The 15,090-nt window shown below is 37.2% G+C and overlaps 1 protein-coding gene across 2 annotated transcripts in view; it reads left to right on the top strand.

Annotated features, from left to right (window-relative positions):
- Positions 1-13,398, top strand: part of LOC140739913 (acidic leucine-rich nuclear phosphoprotein 32 family member D-like) — a 32,083-nt gene extending 18,685 nt beyond the window's left edge. Inside the window, exons 5-7 of one of the 2 annotated variants that reach the window (XM_073068582.1) lie at positions 99-211; positions 491-533; positions 11,835-13,398. In XM_073068582.1, the coding sequence (XP_072924683.1) occupies positions 99-211; positions 491-533; positions 11,835-11,908 (230 nt within the window). In that variant the 3' untranslated portion in view covers positions 11,909-13,398. Of the gene's footprint in view, positions 1-95; positions 212-490; positions 534-11,834 lie in introns of both variants that reach the window. The other variant, XM_073068581.1, reaches the window with a different exon arrangement.
- The last annotated feature ends 1,692 nt before the right edge of the window (positions 13,399-15,090 follow it).

Here is a 15,090-nt window from a genome sequence, read left to right as displayed (position 1 = left end):
AGGATTTATAGATGGGTTATTTTCTTCACGATGACTAAAGGTATTGGTACTGGATAATTATTTGCTCTTAATTCATATACATTTAAAACTTATAGTAGAAGAGGAGGATGAAGATGATGATGAAGAGGGTGAATTTGATGCCTTGGATGAGGAGGATGAAGATGAACTTGATGGTGAAGATGATGATGAGGATGAAGATGACAGTGAGGATGTAAGCAAAAATGCCAGACTATTTTCTCAGTGGAGGATTTTGTTGAACTCTTACTCATTTCCCAGTGATTATCTTTTTTCTTGTGGCGTGCAATTGCAATGAAAATTGTCTCGACTTTTTTGCGGGGGAGGGGGGGTATATCCAATGATAACCAGGCAAAGTTGTCACCCCATTTTGGGTAACTTAAGCAAAGTACATCTTCACTGGTTTCATATTTGTAAGGAAACATGTGTTTTTGATATAATTGACCCTGAAATGTAAACCTTTTTTTTAATCTAGGATGATGAGGATGAAGAAGTTGAAGATGAAGAAGAATGCAAAGGTAAATTTCAAACAACATTCAGCAGGTTTCGTTTAACTTAACAATAATTGAGCTTCTGCTTGCAGCTTAATATTTTTATCCTATAGCTTGGTACTTATTTAAATTTGCTGGTCTTCAAGGTGCCAGCTGTGTATTTTTGTCTTGGGTAGGAGTTCCCAACCTGGGGTTCACAGACTCCGGACTCCTTAACAATTACAGCATGGAAACAGGCCATCTCGGCCCTTCTAGTCCATGTCAAAGGCTTACTCTCACCTAGTCCCACCTACCTGCGCTCAGCCCATAACACTCCATTCCTTTCCTGTCCATATACCTATCCAATTTTGTTTTTTAAATGGCAAAATCGAACTTCAAATCAATAATGGTATTAGTCCATGGCATAAAAAAGGTTGGGAACCCTGGTCTATGGTCTAGTTAATATTCTACTATTTATGTCCTGCCTCCAAGTTCTGCCACCATCTTTTTTTTTAATTAATTTTTTGAGTTTCTACAATGCGACAAAACAAGAAGTTAAGAGAAAGGTTTGTACAGTGCAAAACAAATGTACAGTTCATAACAATTAAGAAAAAGCACCCATAGTAGAATCATATAAAGTTAGTCACCACCCCACCCTCCCACTACCCAACTCCAAGCCAACCTTATGATATATAAAAAAAGTTAATCAGAACTTTTATCACCACAGAGCTGTATATATAAAAAGAAGGCATATTGCCTACTACCTGGACTATAATACACAAAAAAATGTAAATCTTAACTGAAAGAAGCTGGAAGTAAGGGATTTAAATGCAAAAGAAAAAAGGGAGAGATACACCCTTAATCTAAATGGGAATTATGAAAATATTCAAGGAAAGATCCCCACACCTTTTGGAACTTTATGTCCGAATTAAGAAGTGAATGATGAATGTTTTCAAGACATAATTGAGCATGAGTGGGTGGGGCAGCATCTCTCCACCTAAGAAGGACTGCACGTCTGGCCAAAATAGAGGCGAAAGACAATGTACAACACTTAGTCGGAGTCAGATGCATGTCAACTTCTCCCGAAGTACCAAAAGGAGCAATCAGAGGGTTAGGTTCCAAGTAGGAACCTAACCTACTATAATGAGATAAAGTTAAAAAATCAATTCTCCAAGCTAGGGCAAACCCAATACATACGAATAAGGGGAAGTCTCACCCCTTTTACACTTATCGCAACAGGGACTAATATCAGGATAGAACCGCGATAATTTAGTTTTAGATGTATGAGCCCTGTGTACAACCTTGAACTGTAAAAGGCAGTGGCGAGCACATAGAGAAGTTGAATTAACTGGCTTGAGAATTGAATCCCAAACCTCGTCGGACAGAGGAAAATTTAAATCATGCTCCCAGGCAGTTTTATTTTTGTCAAAAGGGGCTCGCCTCAACATCGCTAACATATCTCGAATGGTAGATATTAAACCTTTACCCAATGGGTTCATACGAAGAAACAAATCGACAACATTTTTATTGGGTACCTCAGGAAAGTTTGGTATTTAATGGGTTGATAAAATGTCTGATTTGGAGATAACTAAAGAAATGAGTGTTAGGTAGGCCAAACTTTACAGACAGTTGTTCAAAAGTTGCAAAGCATTTGTCTATGAAAAGATCTTCAAAGCACCTAATACCCTTGCTGTGCTAGTTTAGAAATGTTAAATCCTGCATAGAAGGCTGAAAAAGATGATTATGTAGAATAGGACTAGAGAAACTGTGAAGTCCATTATATTTTCTGAACTGAGCCTACATTCTCATAGTGTGTCTGATAATTGGATTAACCATTGATTTAGGCAAGTGGTAAGGAGGAGCGGAGATGGAGAGTTCAACTCCAATGCCACCCATATTGGGCAGTCCGACTGATTATAAAAGTAAGACCAAAAGATAAGTATGTTGGCTGCCCTGTAATATAAACGAAAATTAGGCAAGGCCATACCACCTACCCTTTTAGGTTTTTGAAGATGAGCTTTATTTTGTCTGGGATGTTCGCCCTTCCATAGATAGGACAAAATAATAGAATCTAACGATTGTTTATTACTTTAAAAGGGAGGTTATGAAATTCTAATATTTGTGCTTCTCTGTTTATTGGAAAGAGTTCGTTCTTATGTAAATTAAAAGATCATCAGCATAAAGAGACTTTGTGCTCAACACCCCCCTCCAAATCCCTGTCAAATCAGAACAACTACGAAACGCAATCGCCAATGGCTCTATGGCCAAATCAAAACGTAAGGGACTTAAAGAGCACCCTTCCCGGGTGCCATGTTTTAAGGTTGAACGGTTGGAATTGCTGAGAATTAAGACAGAAGCAGTGAGGTGTGAATATAATAACTTAATCCACATAATAAAACTGTCCAAAATCAAATTTTTTTAAAACCACAAAAACACACAATCAAACACTTTGTCCACATCTAGAGAAATGACACATTCAGGAATCCCAGCTGAAGGTGAGTTTATAAGATATTAACTAGACACCGTATATTTTTTTAAAAGGCGATTTTTAATAAAACCAGTTTGATCTTCAGAAATAATAAAGGGTAGAATGTTCTCCGATCTACGGGCCAAAACTTTAGCCAAAATTTTAACATTAACATTTAGCAAGAAATCAGCCTGTACAAGGAACACACTATTGGATCTTTGCCTTTTTTCACTGAAAGAATGATACATGTCTCATTAAGTGGTGCTGGCAATTTACCATGTTTAAATGAGTCAGTTAAAACTAACATTAGTTGAGGCAAAAGTAATGAGGAAAATGATTTATAGAATTCTACAGAAAACCCATCAGCACCAGGAGATTTACCAGACTGCAGTACAGAAATTGCTGAGGATATTTCCTCTAGCGATAATGGTTCATTCCGTTTTGCTTTAAGATCAGGAGAAAGTGTAGGACTATTTGAACTATTTAAGAAATGCTGGACAGAAATATTATCATTTAGAGATTTAGAAGTATAGAGTCGAGAATACTAACTCTGGAATTATCATTAATTTCAGAATGATTCAAGGTAATGTTCCCATTCGAATTTTTGTAATACGTTGTTTAGCTTTAGAGCGTCTTAGTTGATTAACAACATATTTACCGGATTTATCACCATGGATATAAAATCGGCTCGCACTTTCCAAAAGTTGGCGTTCAACTGGGTGAGTGGAAATAAGGTCAAACTTAGTTTGAAGTTCCACTGGTTTTTTATACAGCTCCGGATTTTTAGTCTAGGCATGTAGTTGGTCTGTTGCTTTAATTTGATTGACCAGATGCAATTGCTCTTTATGGGTCTTTGTATTCAAATTCACAGTATATGAAATTATTTGACCCCTTAGGTATGCTTTCATAGTGTCCCAAACAACCTGACTTGAGGTTTCAGATTACATGTTAGTATTTTTTTTTAAAGCTATCTGGTCCTCCATAAATTTTACAAAATCATTTATCCGACAACAAGCTCAGGTTTAAAGCGCCAATGTTTATTCATTTGGGGGAAACCAGGAAGAACCATAGGGTGACTGGGGCGTGATCTGAAATCAAAATACTCTGATAGTCACAAGCGAACAGATGGAATCAGCTGATTATCAATTTAAAAATAAGCAATTCTAGTAAAAGCATGATAGACGTGGAAAAAAAAATCTCTCACATTTGGATGGAGAAAACGCCGTATGTCGGAGATAATCATAATTAGAAAGGAAAGACTGAATTGATAAAGCTGATTTACTTGGTGGTCTAGGAATAGAGGACAATCGATCCAAAACTGGATCAAACCAACAATTAAAATTACCACCCAATATGAGAGAATATGGACTCAGCTCAAGCAATAAAGAGAAGAAACGATGAAAAAAACTCCACATCATCCAAATTGGGAGCATATAAGTTAGCTAAGACCACCGGTGTGTTGTATAATTTCCCCAAGACAATAATAAAACGACCATTTGTATCAGATACTTTGTTAATGAAGCCCAAAGGGAACATTTTGATTTATAAGAATTGAATCTCTCCCCCCCCCCGCCCAGCTTTAGCCTGAAGAGTAGAATGGAAGTGCTGCCCCACCCATCTTGACATGAGACGAGAGTTATCAGAACTACGAATGTGTGTTTCTTGCAAAAGCAATTGCTGCATTAAACTGTTTAAGATGTGAAAACACCTTCCTTCTTTTAACAGGATGGTTCAGTCCCTTAACATTCCAGCTTACAAACTCAACGGACTAACCATTGTTCTTTTAAAAAAAAAGATGGAGGGTAGTAGGCATAAGTATTGTCAGAAATTCAAGTAACAGCTCTGGGACAAAAGTATAAAACAAGAAAAACAGGACAGAAATACGTACTGAATAATACAAATGTCTAAATGTTGTTAATCAATAATGTTGGCGTTAGAGTTCCCTCCCCCATGGCAAGAGAGCTACCAAAAAGCAGCAGCAAGCTCTTCAAAAAAAAATTACTCAATAATCTGACTTCCTGTCTCTTAACGTCATCAGCTCCATTTTTAATCAATTTTTTAAAAAGAAAACTTTTAGCACTAGAAACTAAAGTTATACATAGTGAAAAAGAAAACCATTCCACCAAAATTTCTTAAGCTTAGCTCCCAAAAAAAATATATAAACTAGTGAAAAAAATATGAAAACAAGTAAGCAGATTTTACCCAATAACCTACCCGCGAGAAACTATGAAAATAATTCACTGACTTAAGAAAGAAAGATCGGGGGGAAAAGAGAAGAAAAAGTACTTCTCTGCCAATATAAATAATCAAACCAAATCTGAGGGAATCGAAGCCACAGGGAGACCATTGATAAATTTCTGAGTTTCTGAAGCCGAGTTAAACCACTTTTTGCCTCCACTAGTAAGAATTATTCGGAGGTAAGCTGGAAATCGAAGGGAAGGCCTGAATCTGCAATTATATAATTCTTTCATTACTCCTTTAAACTTGGCTCACAGACTCAGAACTTGGGGAGCATAGTCCTCGACAACATGAATTGGTTGACCCTTGTATTCCAACTTCCCTCTCCGGCAGCCTTCCTTAATCAGAAGATCTTTAATCTGGTAGCGATGAAAACAAATAATTACTGGACGTGGCCTGTACCCCGGCTCCAGCGTAGGCCCTAAGGTATGATGAGCTCGATATCTATCTCAGGCAAGGTCGAAAGTATATCATTCCCAAAAATCTCACGTAGCAGAGTAGAGAAAAATTTGGCGGGAGATCCATGTTCCATAGACTCTGGCAAGCCGAGAATACGTAGATTTTGATGTCTGCTCCAACTTTCCAAATCAGTAACTTTGGATATTGGCTTGCCGTTTTGATCTCTGAAGCCAGAACAAACAGTTTCCAACTCTTTAAAACGGCAGTCTAACACATCCGTGGCAGACTTGAGATGTGATAAGCGTTGAGCATGATCCTACACTATGGACTGAATTTGATCCAATTTCAGGTCCAACAAATTGACGGAAGACTTAAGTTCAGCTATTATTTCCTGTCGGTGCTGCTCTAAAATCAAGATAGTGTTTTCACCCAAGGGGCCGGCCACAGGAGCTTCTTTCTTCGTAGATTTGGTGGTCTTCGAAGCCGTTGCAAAACAGGTGTATTCGCAGGCAGAAGAGAAAATAAAAAGTTTAACAGTTTGGAGTGAAAAAAGGGAGATAAGAATTAAAACAGAGCGATAGCTTTTAGCAACTAAACCATTGCCATCTTAACCGGAAGTTCCTCTGCCACCATCTTTTAAAATGATTAATATTTTCATGTAAAGTAGAAAAGGGCCTTTTAACAAATTGCATCTATGCTAAATCTGATCCATTCCCATCAGTTCCGTTCTTGAACTTGTTGCCCCGAAACCTATTCTCACTTGCGTGCCCATCACCACCTTAATCTTCCACTAAAACAATTGAGATCTTAAGTCTCAATTCTGCTACCAGGGGCAATTGTCAGTGATCAATTAACTTTAAAAAACATGCTTATCTTTGAGATGTGGGCAAAAACTGGTTCCTCCAGGGAAATCTACACAGTCACAGAGTATAAATTTAGCATACAGGTAGCACTCTAGATCAGGATTGAAGCTAAGCTGATGGAGCTGTCTGGTGGCACTAACTAAGCTTCCCTGTTCACCTGCCCATTTATCCCATCTGTTCCAACTTCAGCTGCACTTATCCCACAACAATATGTGCCACATCTGTCCATTCACCTTCATTCAGGGCTCCAAACAGTTCTTCCATGTAGGCAATACTTCACCTGCAAATCTTTTGTGTCCAGTGCTTCCGATGTGGCCTCCTCTACATTGGTGAGACCCATTGGAAATTGGGGGTCAGCTTCATCAATCACCTTTGCTCCATCTACCAAAAACGGAACTTACCAGTGACCAAGTATTTTAATTCCAATTCCCATTCCCAAGCTACATATCTGTCCGTGGCCTCTCGTGCCTCAACGAGACTATCCTCAGGGTGAAGGAACAACACCTTATATTCTGACTGGGTAGCCTCTAACCTGATGACATGAATCAACATTGATTTCGTCTTCTGTTTAAAAAAAAATTCCCTCCCCCTCCCCTCTGGCCTTGTACCATTTCTTGCCTGTCTTATCACTACGCCCTGGGTCCCCTCCTCACATTCTTTCACTTATGATCCATTCTCCTCTTCTATCAGATTCCTTCATCTCCAGCCCTTTATCTTTCCTACCCATCTAAATGCACGTGTCACCTTCTAACTATTAAGAGAATTGGTTTAAGAGGGAAAATAAAACAACTATGTTCTCAAGCAGAGTCGGCCACATGGCTGAATGCTGCTCCTTTGTTATGGTGATTTGATAAAAAGTCAAGAGTATGCTGATTACATTATATTTTCCTTTTTTTACTTCATGATCCATTATTAAGGAAATTGGGAATCCTGTGCATGACTTTCTGTTTATTTAATTAAGAAAGAATTGTATTAACTGATCAAAGTAAAGGAGTTTACTAATGTAAAGGAAGGTTGGATAGGTTTAGCAATGCACTGTATAGTTCAGGCTCAGAGGGAGGCAGGTCCCTCAGAAGCCCCTAGAAAATGTTCAGCCCCTAGACTAGATTAAATCCAGAATGTTTCATTACTGTAAATAGAAATTGAGGTGCTATGTTGCTATTGCACAGATGTTGGAGAGGCTGCATTTGGAATATTATGTTCCGTTTCAGACACCCTGCTTTTAAAGTTGCCAGAGTGCAGAGGAGATTCACATGGATGTTGCCAGGACATGGTGGACTAGATTAGGATTAGATTCCAAATAAACTGATTCTTAAGCTCCGGAACCTGGGTCTTAGCACTCAGATCTGCAACTGGATCTTCAACTTCCTCACAGACAGGACCCAGGCTTTAAAAATAGGGGACAAGCTCTCCTCTACAATCACTCTGAGCACTGGTGCCCCACAAGGCTGTGTACTCAGCTCCCTGCTGCACTCACTGTACACCCATGATTGTATAGCCAAGTTTCCATCAAACTCGATATATAAGTTTGCTGATGACACCACAATTATAGGCGGTATCATGGGTAATGATGAGTCTGAGTACAGAGAGGAAATTAAGAACCTGGTGGCATGGTGCGAAGACAATAACCTATCCCTCAATGTCAACAAGACGAAGGAATTGGTTGTTGACTTCAGAAGGAGTAGCGGACCGCACAACCCCATCTACATCTGTGGTGCGCAGGTGGAACAGGTCAAAAGCTTTAAGTTTCCTCGGGATGAATATCACAAATGACCTGACTTGGTCTAACCAAGCAGAGTCCACTGCCAAGAAGGCCCACCAGTGCCTTTACTTCCTGAGAAAGCTGAAGAAATTTGGCCTGTCCCCTAAAACCCTCACTAATTTTTATAGGTGCACTGTAGAAAGCGTTCTTCTAGGGTGCATCACAATCTGGTATGGAAGTTGTTCTGTCCAAGACCAGAAGAAGCTGCAAAAGATCGTGAACATAGCTCAGCACATCACACAAACCAATCTTCCATCCTTGGACTCACTTTACACCACACGCTGTCAGAGCAGTGCTGCCAGGAAAATAAAGGACATGACCCACCCAGCCAACACACTTTTTGTCCCACTTCCCTCCGGGAGAAGGTTCAGGAACATGAAGATTCGTATGGCCAGAATTGGGAACAGCTTTCCAACTGTGATAAGACTGCTGAACAGATCCTCCTTGATTTACTGTGAGAAGAGAGAGAGAGAGAGATTTAATAGGAACCTGAGGGTGCCAAATGAAATGATTGAGGCAGGTACATTAACACTAAAAGGACACTTGGACAATGTATATAGAAAAGAAGCAGAGGGATATGGAACTGTCTTAGACGGAAATCTTGATTGTCATGGGTTTCTGTGGTATGTGACTTTTAAGTACAGTTGTTATTGTACCTTTATTTGTGACAAGTAAATGGTGACTAATTGTAGTTTTGTTCTATACTTGTATAAAAACACACGAAGTTTTAAATTTCATAATTTAAAAAAGAATGAATCGTCGTTTATCTGTAATGTAAGCTACCCATATCATTTCCAGTTGTCCCAATATTAAATGAATGTTTCCTCTTGTACAATTCTATTATTATCTCTCTGAGGCTAACACTGTTGTCTTGTGCTTTTCAAGATTGTAATTGGTGGCATGTAGTGTTGCAGTTAGCATAACACTTTATAGTAACAGTGATCCAGATTCAATTCCACTGCTGATTATCGTAAGCTTGTACCTTCTCTCCTGGTGCTCCAGTTTCCTCCTTATTCCAAAGATGTACAGGTTAGGGTTAGTAAGTTGTGGGCATGCTACGTTGGCGCCAGAAGCATGATGATGCTTGAGAGCTGTTCCCAGTATGTCCTTGGACTGTGTTGGTCCTTGACACAAACAGTACATTTCAATGTAATTTCTGATGTACATGTGACAGAAAAAAGCTATCTTGAATTGTTTAACTAAAGCTAGCTTTGGTTAAATATGAACATATTTATTCATGTTTTTTTAAAAAACTTTTTTTATTGTGTTTTCAAATAGTTACAGAATAAAAGTGTGTGAAAAAGAAAATGTGTTATCCATCCCCCCTCCCCTTAACCCCTCCCCCCTAACATCCCTATTGAAAGAATAAAGAAAGAAAGAAAAAAAAGGAATGCCTGGATATTAGAAGATCCCCACATGCTCCACGGAGTTCGTAATAACTTTAGTATATATATTTATTTCTTTCCCCAAGTAACCAATTATTTCATCTTCGGAGCGCCTATATATTTAATCCTGTCTTTTGTAAATAAGGGCGCCAAATTTTCAAAAATGTTTCATATTTATCTCTTAAATTATAAGTAATTTTTTCAAGTGGAATACAGCCATAAATTTCTTTCTTCCAACAATCTATACTTAAATATGTATCCGATTTCCAAGTAACTGCAATAGCTTTTTTGGCTACTGCCAATGCAATTTTTATAAATTCTTTCTGATATTTATTCAATTTGGATATCGGTTTTGTCCCTTCAATATCACCTAGTAAAAGTAGTATTGGATTATGTGGAAGTTGTATTCCAATAATTTGTTCCAATAAAACTCTTAAATTTGTCCAAAAAGGTTGAATTTTAGAACAAGACCAAGTAGAATGTAAAAAAGTACCAATTTCTTGGTTACATCGGAAACACTGATCAGATAAATTTGGGTTCAATTTATTTATTTTTTGTGGTGTAATATATAGTTGATGTAAAAAATTGTATTGCACTAATCTTAATCGGACGTTTATTGTATTTGTCATACTCTCAAGACATAGTCTTGACCAATTTTTTTCTTCAATTTTAATATTCAAATCACTTTTCCATTTTTGTCTTGACTTATGGACTCCTTGTTTAATTGCCTGTTTTTGAATCAAATTATACATACAAGAGATAAATTTTTTAGTCTTTCCTTTTTGAATTAAAGTTTCTATTTCATTGGGTTTCGGTAATAACATTGTTTGACCTAACATTTCTCTTAAATAAGCCCTTAGTTGAAAGTAACAAAAAAGAGTGTTGTTTGATACTTTATATTTATTCTTTAATTGATTGAATGACATTAATATACCTCCTTCAAAACAATCTCCTATATATCTAATCCCTTTTTGAAACCAATTATATAAAAGTTGATTATCCATTGTAAAAGGAATAAGTCTATTTTGAATTAAAGATCTCTTTGCTAATAAGGATTTCTTTGTCTCATCATCAACATTTATCTTATTCCATAAATCAATCAAATGTTTTAATATAGGAGATTCTTTCTTTTCCCGTATCCATTTAGATTCCCATTTATATATAAAGTCTTCTGGTGTGTTTTCTCCTATTTTATCTAGTTCTATTCTGATCCATGCCGGTTTATCTTTCTCAAAAAAAGATGCAATAAAGCTAGGTTGATTTGCTTTATAATAATTCTTAAAATTTGGAAGTTGTAACCCTCCAAGCTCAAATTTCCATGTCAATTTTTCCAACGATATTCTTGACATCTTACCTTTCCAAAGAAACTTCCTCACATATTTATTCAGCTCTTGAAAAAACTTCTGGGGTAATTGTATTGGTAGTGATTGAAATAAGTATTGTAATCTAGGGAATATATTCATTTTTATGGTATTTACTCTACCTACTAATGTTATTGGTAATACCATCCATTTATCAAGATCTTCTTGAATTTTTTTCAATAGTGGTAAATAATTTAATTTGTATAAGTTCTTTATGTCATTATCAACTCTTATACCTAAATATTTTATACCATTTGCTGGCCATCTAAATTGGGTTATTAATCGACATTGATTATAATCTCCTTTAGTAAGAGGTAAAATTTCACTTTTATCCCAATTTATTTTATAACCTGATATTTTCCCATATTCTTCTAATCTATAGGATAATTTACGCAACGAGTGCAATGGGTTTGTTAGATAAAGCAGAACATCATCAGCAAATAAGTTAATCTTGTATTCTTCCTGATTAACTCTGAAACCCTTAATATCTGGGTCCATTCTAATCAATTCAGCTAATGGCTCTATCACCAACACAAATAAAGCAGGTGATAATGGACAACCTTGCCTAGTTGACCTTGTTAACTGAAATGGTGTTGAAATTTGACCATTTGTCACTACTTTAGCTTTGGGATTAGTATTTAAGGTTTTAATCCATTTTATAAAAGATACTCTTAATCCATATTTTTCCAATACCGTAAATAAAAAATCCCATTCCAATCTATCAAATGCTTTTTCTGCATCTAAAGCAACTGCCATGCTCATTTCCTCCCTCTTCTGCGCTAAATGAATTATACTAAATAAGCGAGTTACATTATCTGCTGATTGTCTATTTTTAATATTTATTCATATGTTTGAATAAATGTTTCCCTCACAGAAACAGTCCAGGGCCAGAAGCGGAAGAGGACCCAAGAGGATGATGGAGAAGAGGATACTGAGGACGATGAATGAACTCAGTAAATGTAAAGACTGTGACTGTGGTTGATATTCACATCAAGTGACATTCCTCTGAGGCAGTATCTGTAGCTATGGTGATGTGCATTATGAAATATATATTTCATAAGTTATTCTGTTTAAAAGTGCATTTACGTCTAATTATCACATTTCTGACATGTTGGATACACTAGCTGGACTGCTGGAAGTCTGAAATGTTGCCTTAGATTGGTCAGGGTTGCCACTGTTAAACCAAAGTTGTATAACAAAAACTTGGGTAGTGGTGAATTTTGTTTACCCTCTAGTAAGGATCACTTATCGCTCCTAAGTGGTATGTCACTTTTTAAGGTGTGAAGTTTTTCTCTTCCCTCTCCCCTCACCCATACCAGTGTTTTCATTTTTCTTTTCACTCCCTATGGATTGATATTCCAAAGAGTGACAGTTGTGATTGAGTTGCTGACATTGCTGAAATGTTAAGTTGTTATTAAGTGCTTCCATTCCTCCATTCCTTCACCATAGTAGAATGCTGTGATGTCATATTCATAAGCTGGCTGACTAACCCAAATGATCCTTGTGACTAATCTTATAACAACCTGTCTTTAGTCCATTGCATTCAAATTAGAATTTGCCTTTACTGTGCCTTATAGAGTTGTTGGTCCAGTGGACAATTTTTGTTAAGCGTGCTTAGGAATATCAAGTTGTTGCTTGATATTGTTGCTGTACTAAAGTGTTAGGGTGTACAATAGGACAGCCTGTGCAATCTGTCAGAAATGTTTTTCAAATGCCAGTGTCCATTATTGACTACTTATTGTTTTGGCATTTCCATAGCAACAGAACTGATGCAAGAGCAGAGAGCAAAACTGTCTTTTTCAGAAATCTGAGTATAAGAAACAAATTCTTAATCAAGATAAACTTTATAGTTGCAGCTACTGGAGACTTAATAGTGTCCTAATTTTGATGCAGGGTTCCAAACTGTGTTGACTTTCTACTTTTTGAATTAAACACAGATCTGTTAGAAACTTCACCACAGTAATCGAGAATCAAAAATGCTCAGAGCCTTGCTGTAGTTTGCCAGTTTTTCTGAAAAATGTTCAGTTTTTAATTACAAGTACAAAAGAACTTATAAAGAGGAAAGTAAATGGCTTTCAAATATTTGTATAAACTCGGTCAACAGTCTCTTTGTATTATAACAGTATATTATGGAATTAGTTCTAGATACCCATTGAAAAATGGATATTTATAAACTCTGGGACTTTTTTAAAGAAAACTAAATGTTGAGATTAGAAACTAGGTAATTTGTTACTTTTTATTTTTAGTGTGGTGTGAATTTTTTAGAGCAAAAATGAATTTGAATATAAATTTTCAGTGTAGTATCTACAAATGTATTAAACTTTGAAATGTTGCTGTTCAGGTTATTTCTGTACAGAAAATAAGTTCAGAAGACCTATTTCATGTTAATGTATCTAGTTTTGTTAAAAATTTTCAAAATAAATGCGTTTTTAATAAAATATGCTTTTAGTTGTAGATGTGTACTGTTTAACGTAGTGTGACTCCTGAACTGTTTCAGAACTGAGACACACTTCGATTTTCTACTTGTTAATGGGTCCAATTGTGCTTATGATGATCCTAGTTAAGAATTGGAATTGCATCATATTATTCTGTATACCAGTGATAATGACAGCTTATAAATTAGTGAAGTGCCCAGATTATGAATTTTAAATCCCAAAATGTGCAGAATAAAATTGGGTGCAGTGGGCTTTCAGCAATCTAGAAAACCGGACTTCATTCTTGAGTGATTGTCTTAAGAATATTCAAATATTTTCTCAATCTTTGTTTTCTGTCTGTTACAGTTAGACTATTAGTGAATGGATACACAAATTTGACTGGGTTGAGAAATGTGAAATGGGTTCACAGGAGCTTAGTGTTACTACCAGAATAGTAAAAGGAGGAAGCACAAGGTATGCAGTTCAGAAAAATAAACCTTATAGCAAAAGGTGAGGGTCATTCCACAGGTTGCAGTGATAGCAGAAGTCGCACCTGAGGCTGCTAAACGAGCCGGTGTATTACAAGAAAAGTACTGGCATGGACAAGTTTGGTTGACTGACAGAAGGCAAAGAGCAGGAATAAAGGGTCCTTTTCTTGTTGGCTGCCGGTACCTAATGGTGTTCCACAGGGGCCTGTGTTGGGTCTACTACTTTTCTTTGGCTTTTTGGGCAAGTCAAAGATAGGTGGAGGAGCAGGGAGTCTGTAGAAGGATTTGACACAGATTAAGAGAATGAGCAAAGAAGTGCTAGAAAGAACAGTGTAGGAAAGTGTATGATCATGCCATTTGGTAGAAGGAATAAAGGCAAAAGGCATCTTCTAAAGGGGGAGTGATAAATATCCAAGACAATCACTTGATGCTAGACTGTACACTGACTCCAATGCCTTTCTGTAGCAGGCAGCAACAGTCTGCACCAAGTTAGCTCCTGCCAACGAGCAACTCACTGATGGGGTAGACCTGCAGTATTTGAAGTTCCTAATGTCCAGCGTTGTCTTGTAATGGACTGTTAAAAAGACAAAACCACCTTTGGTTGACCCTGGAGAGGCCGCTGCTTTGAGCGCAGTGCCATCTTACTGGAAGGTGGTGTAGGGGTGATCTGTAGAATATTACTTTACACCTTCATATTATTTGCTGTACCAGTCCTCTCCCAGGGTTACAAACACCTGATTTATGGATGCCTTCTGCATATAAACTAGCATTTGAAACACCAGAGAGACGACTGGGGATGCCTTTGCCAGTTGCTGCTGGCATCTTCTACCAGATGGGAGCAAGGCATTTCTGTGTGCCTTGTTCCCCCACCACCACCACCACGTTCAAGGTTTGTATAGAAAAGACCAGAGGTGGGAATGTTGTTCAGAATCACTGGTCAGTGAGGCTAGCTGACAGGCACTCCTTCTACATCATCCTACTTTCCTATTAAAGCTCTTTCTCTGATCCTCTCACACATACTGTTTGTTTATTTCTGACTTGAGTACAGGTCTGAGTATCAGAATCCTGCCATAACTTGGAGACTGCTTGCAGTCTGATCAGCAAAGGGCCATTCTGTACCATTTTATTTCATGCATTTGCATTCCTTAATTCATGGATATTACAAATTACAAGTCTGCAGTGCTTATTATAGTGTTAACATCACTGCTGTTTTGATTTTTATTAAATA

Source organism: Hemitrygon akajei, chromosome 16 (genome assembly GCF_048418815.1).
Source record: "Hemitrygon akajei chromosome 16, sHemAka1.3, whole genome shotgun sequence".
Classification (NCBI taxonomy): Eukaryota; Metazoa; Chordata; class Chondrichthyes; order Myliobatiformes; family Dasyatidae; genus Hemitrygon; species Hemitrygon akajei.
This window is presented reverse-complemented; position numbering and strand designations above follow the sequence as displayed.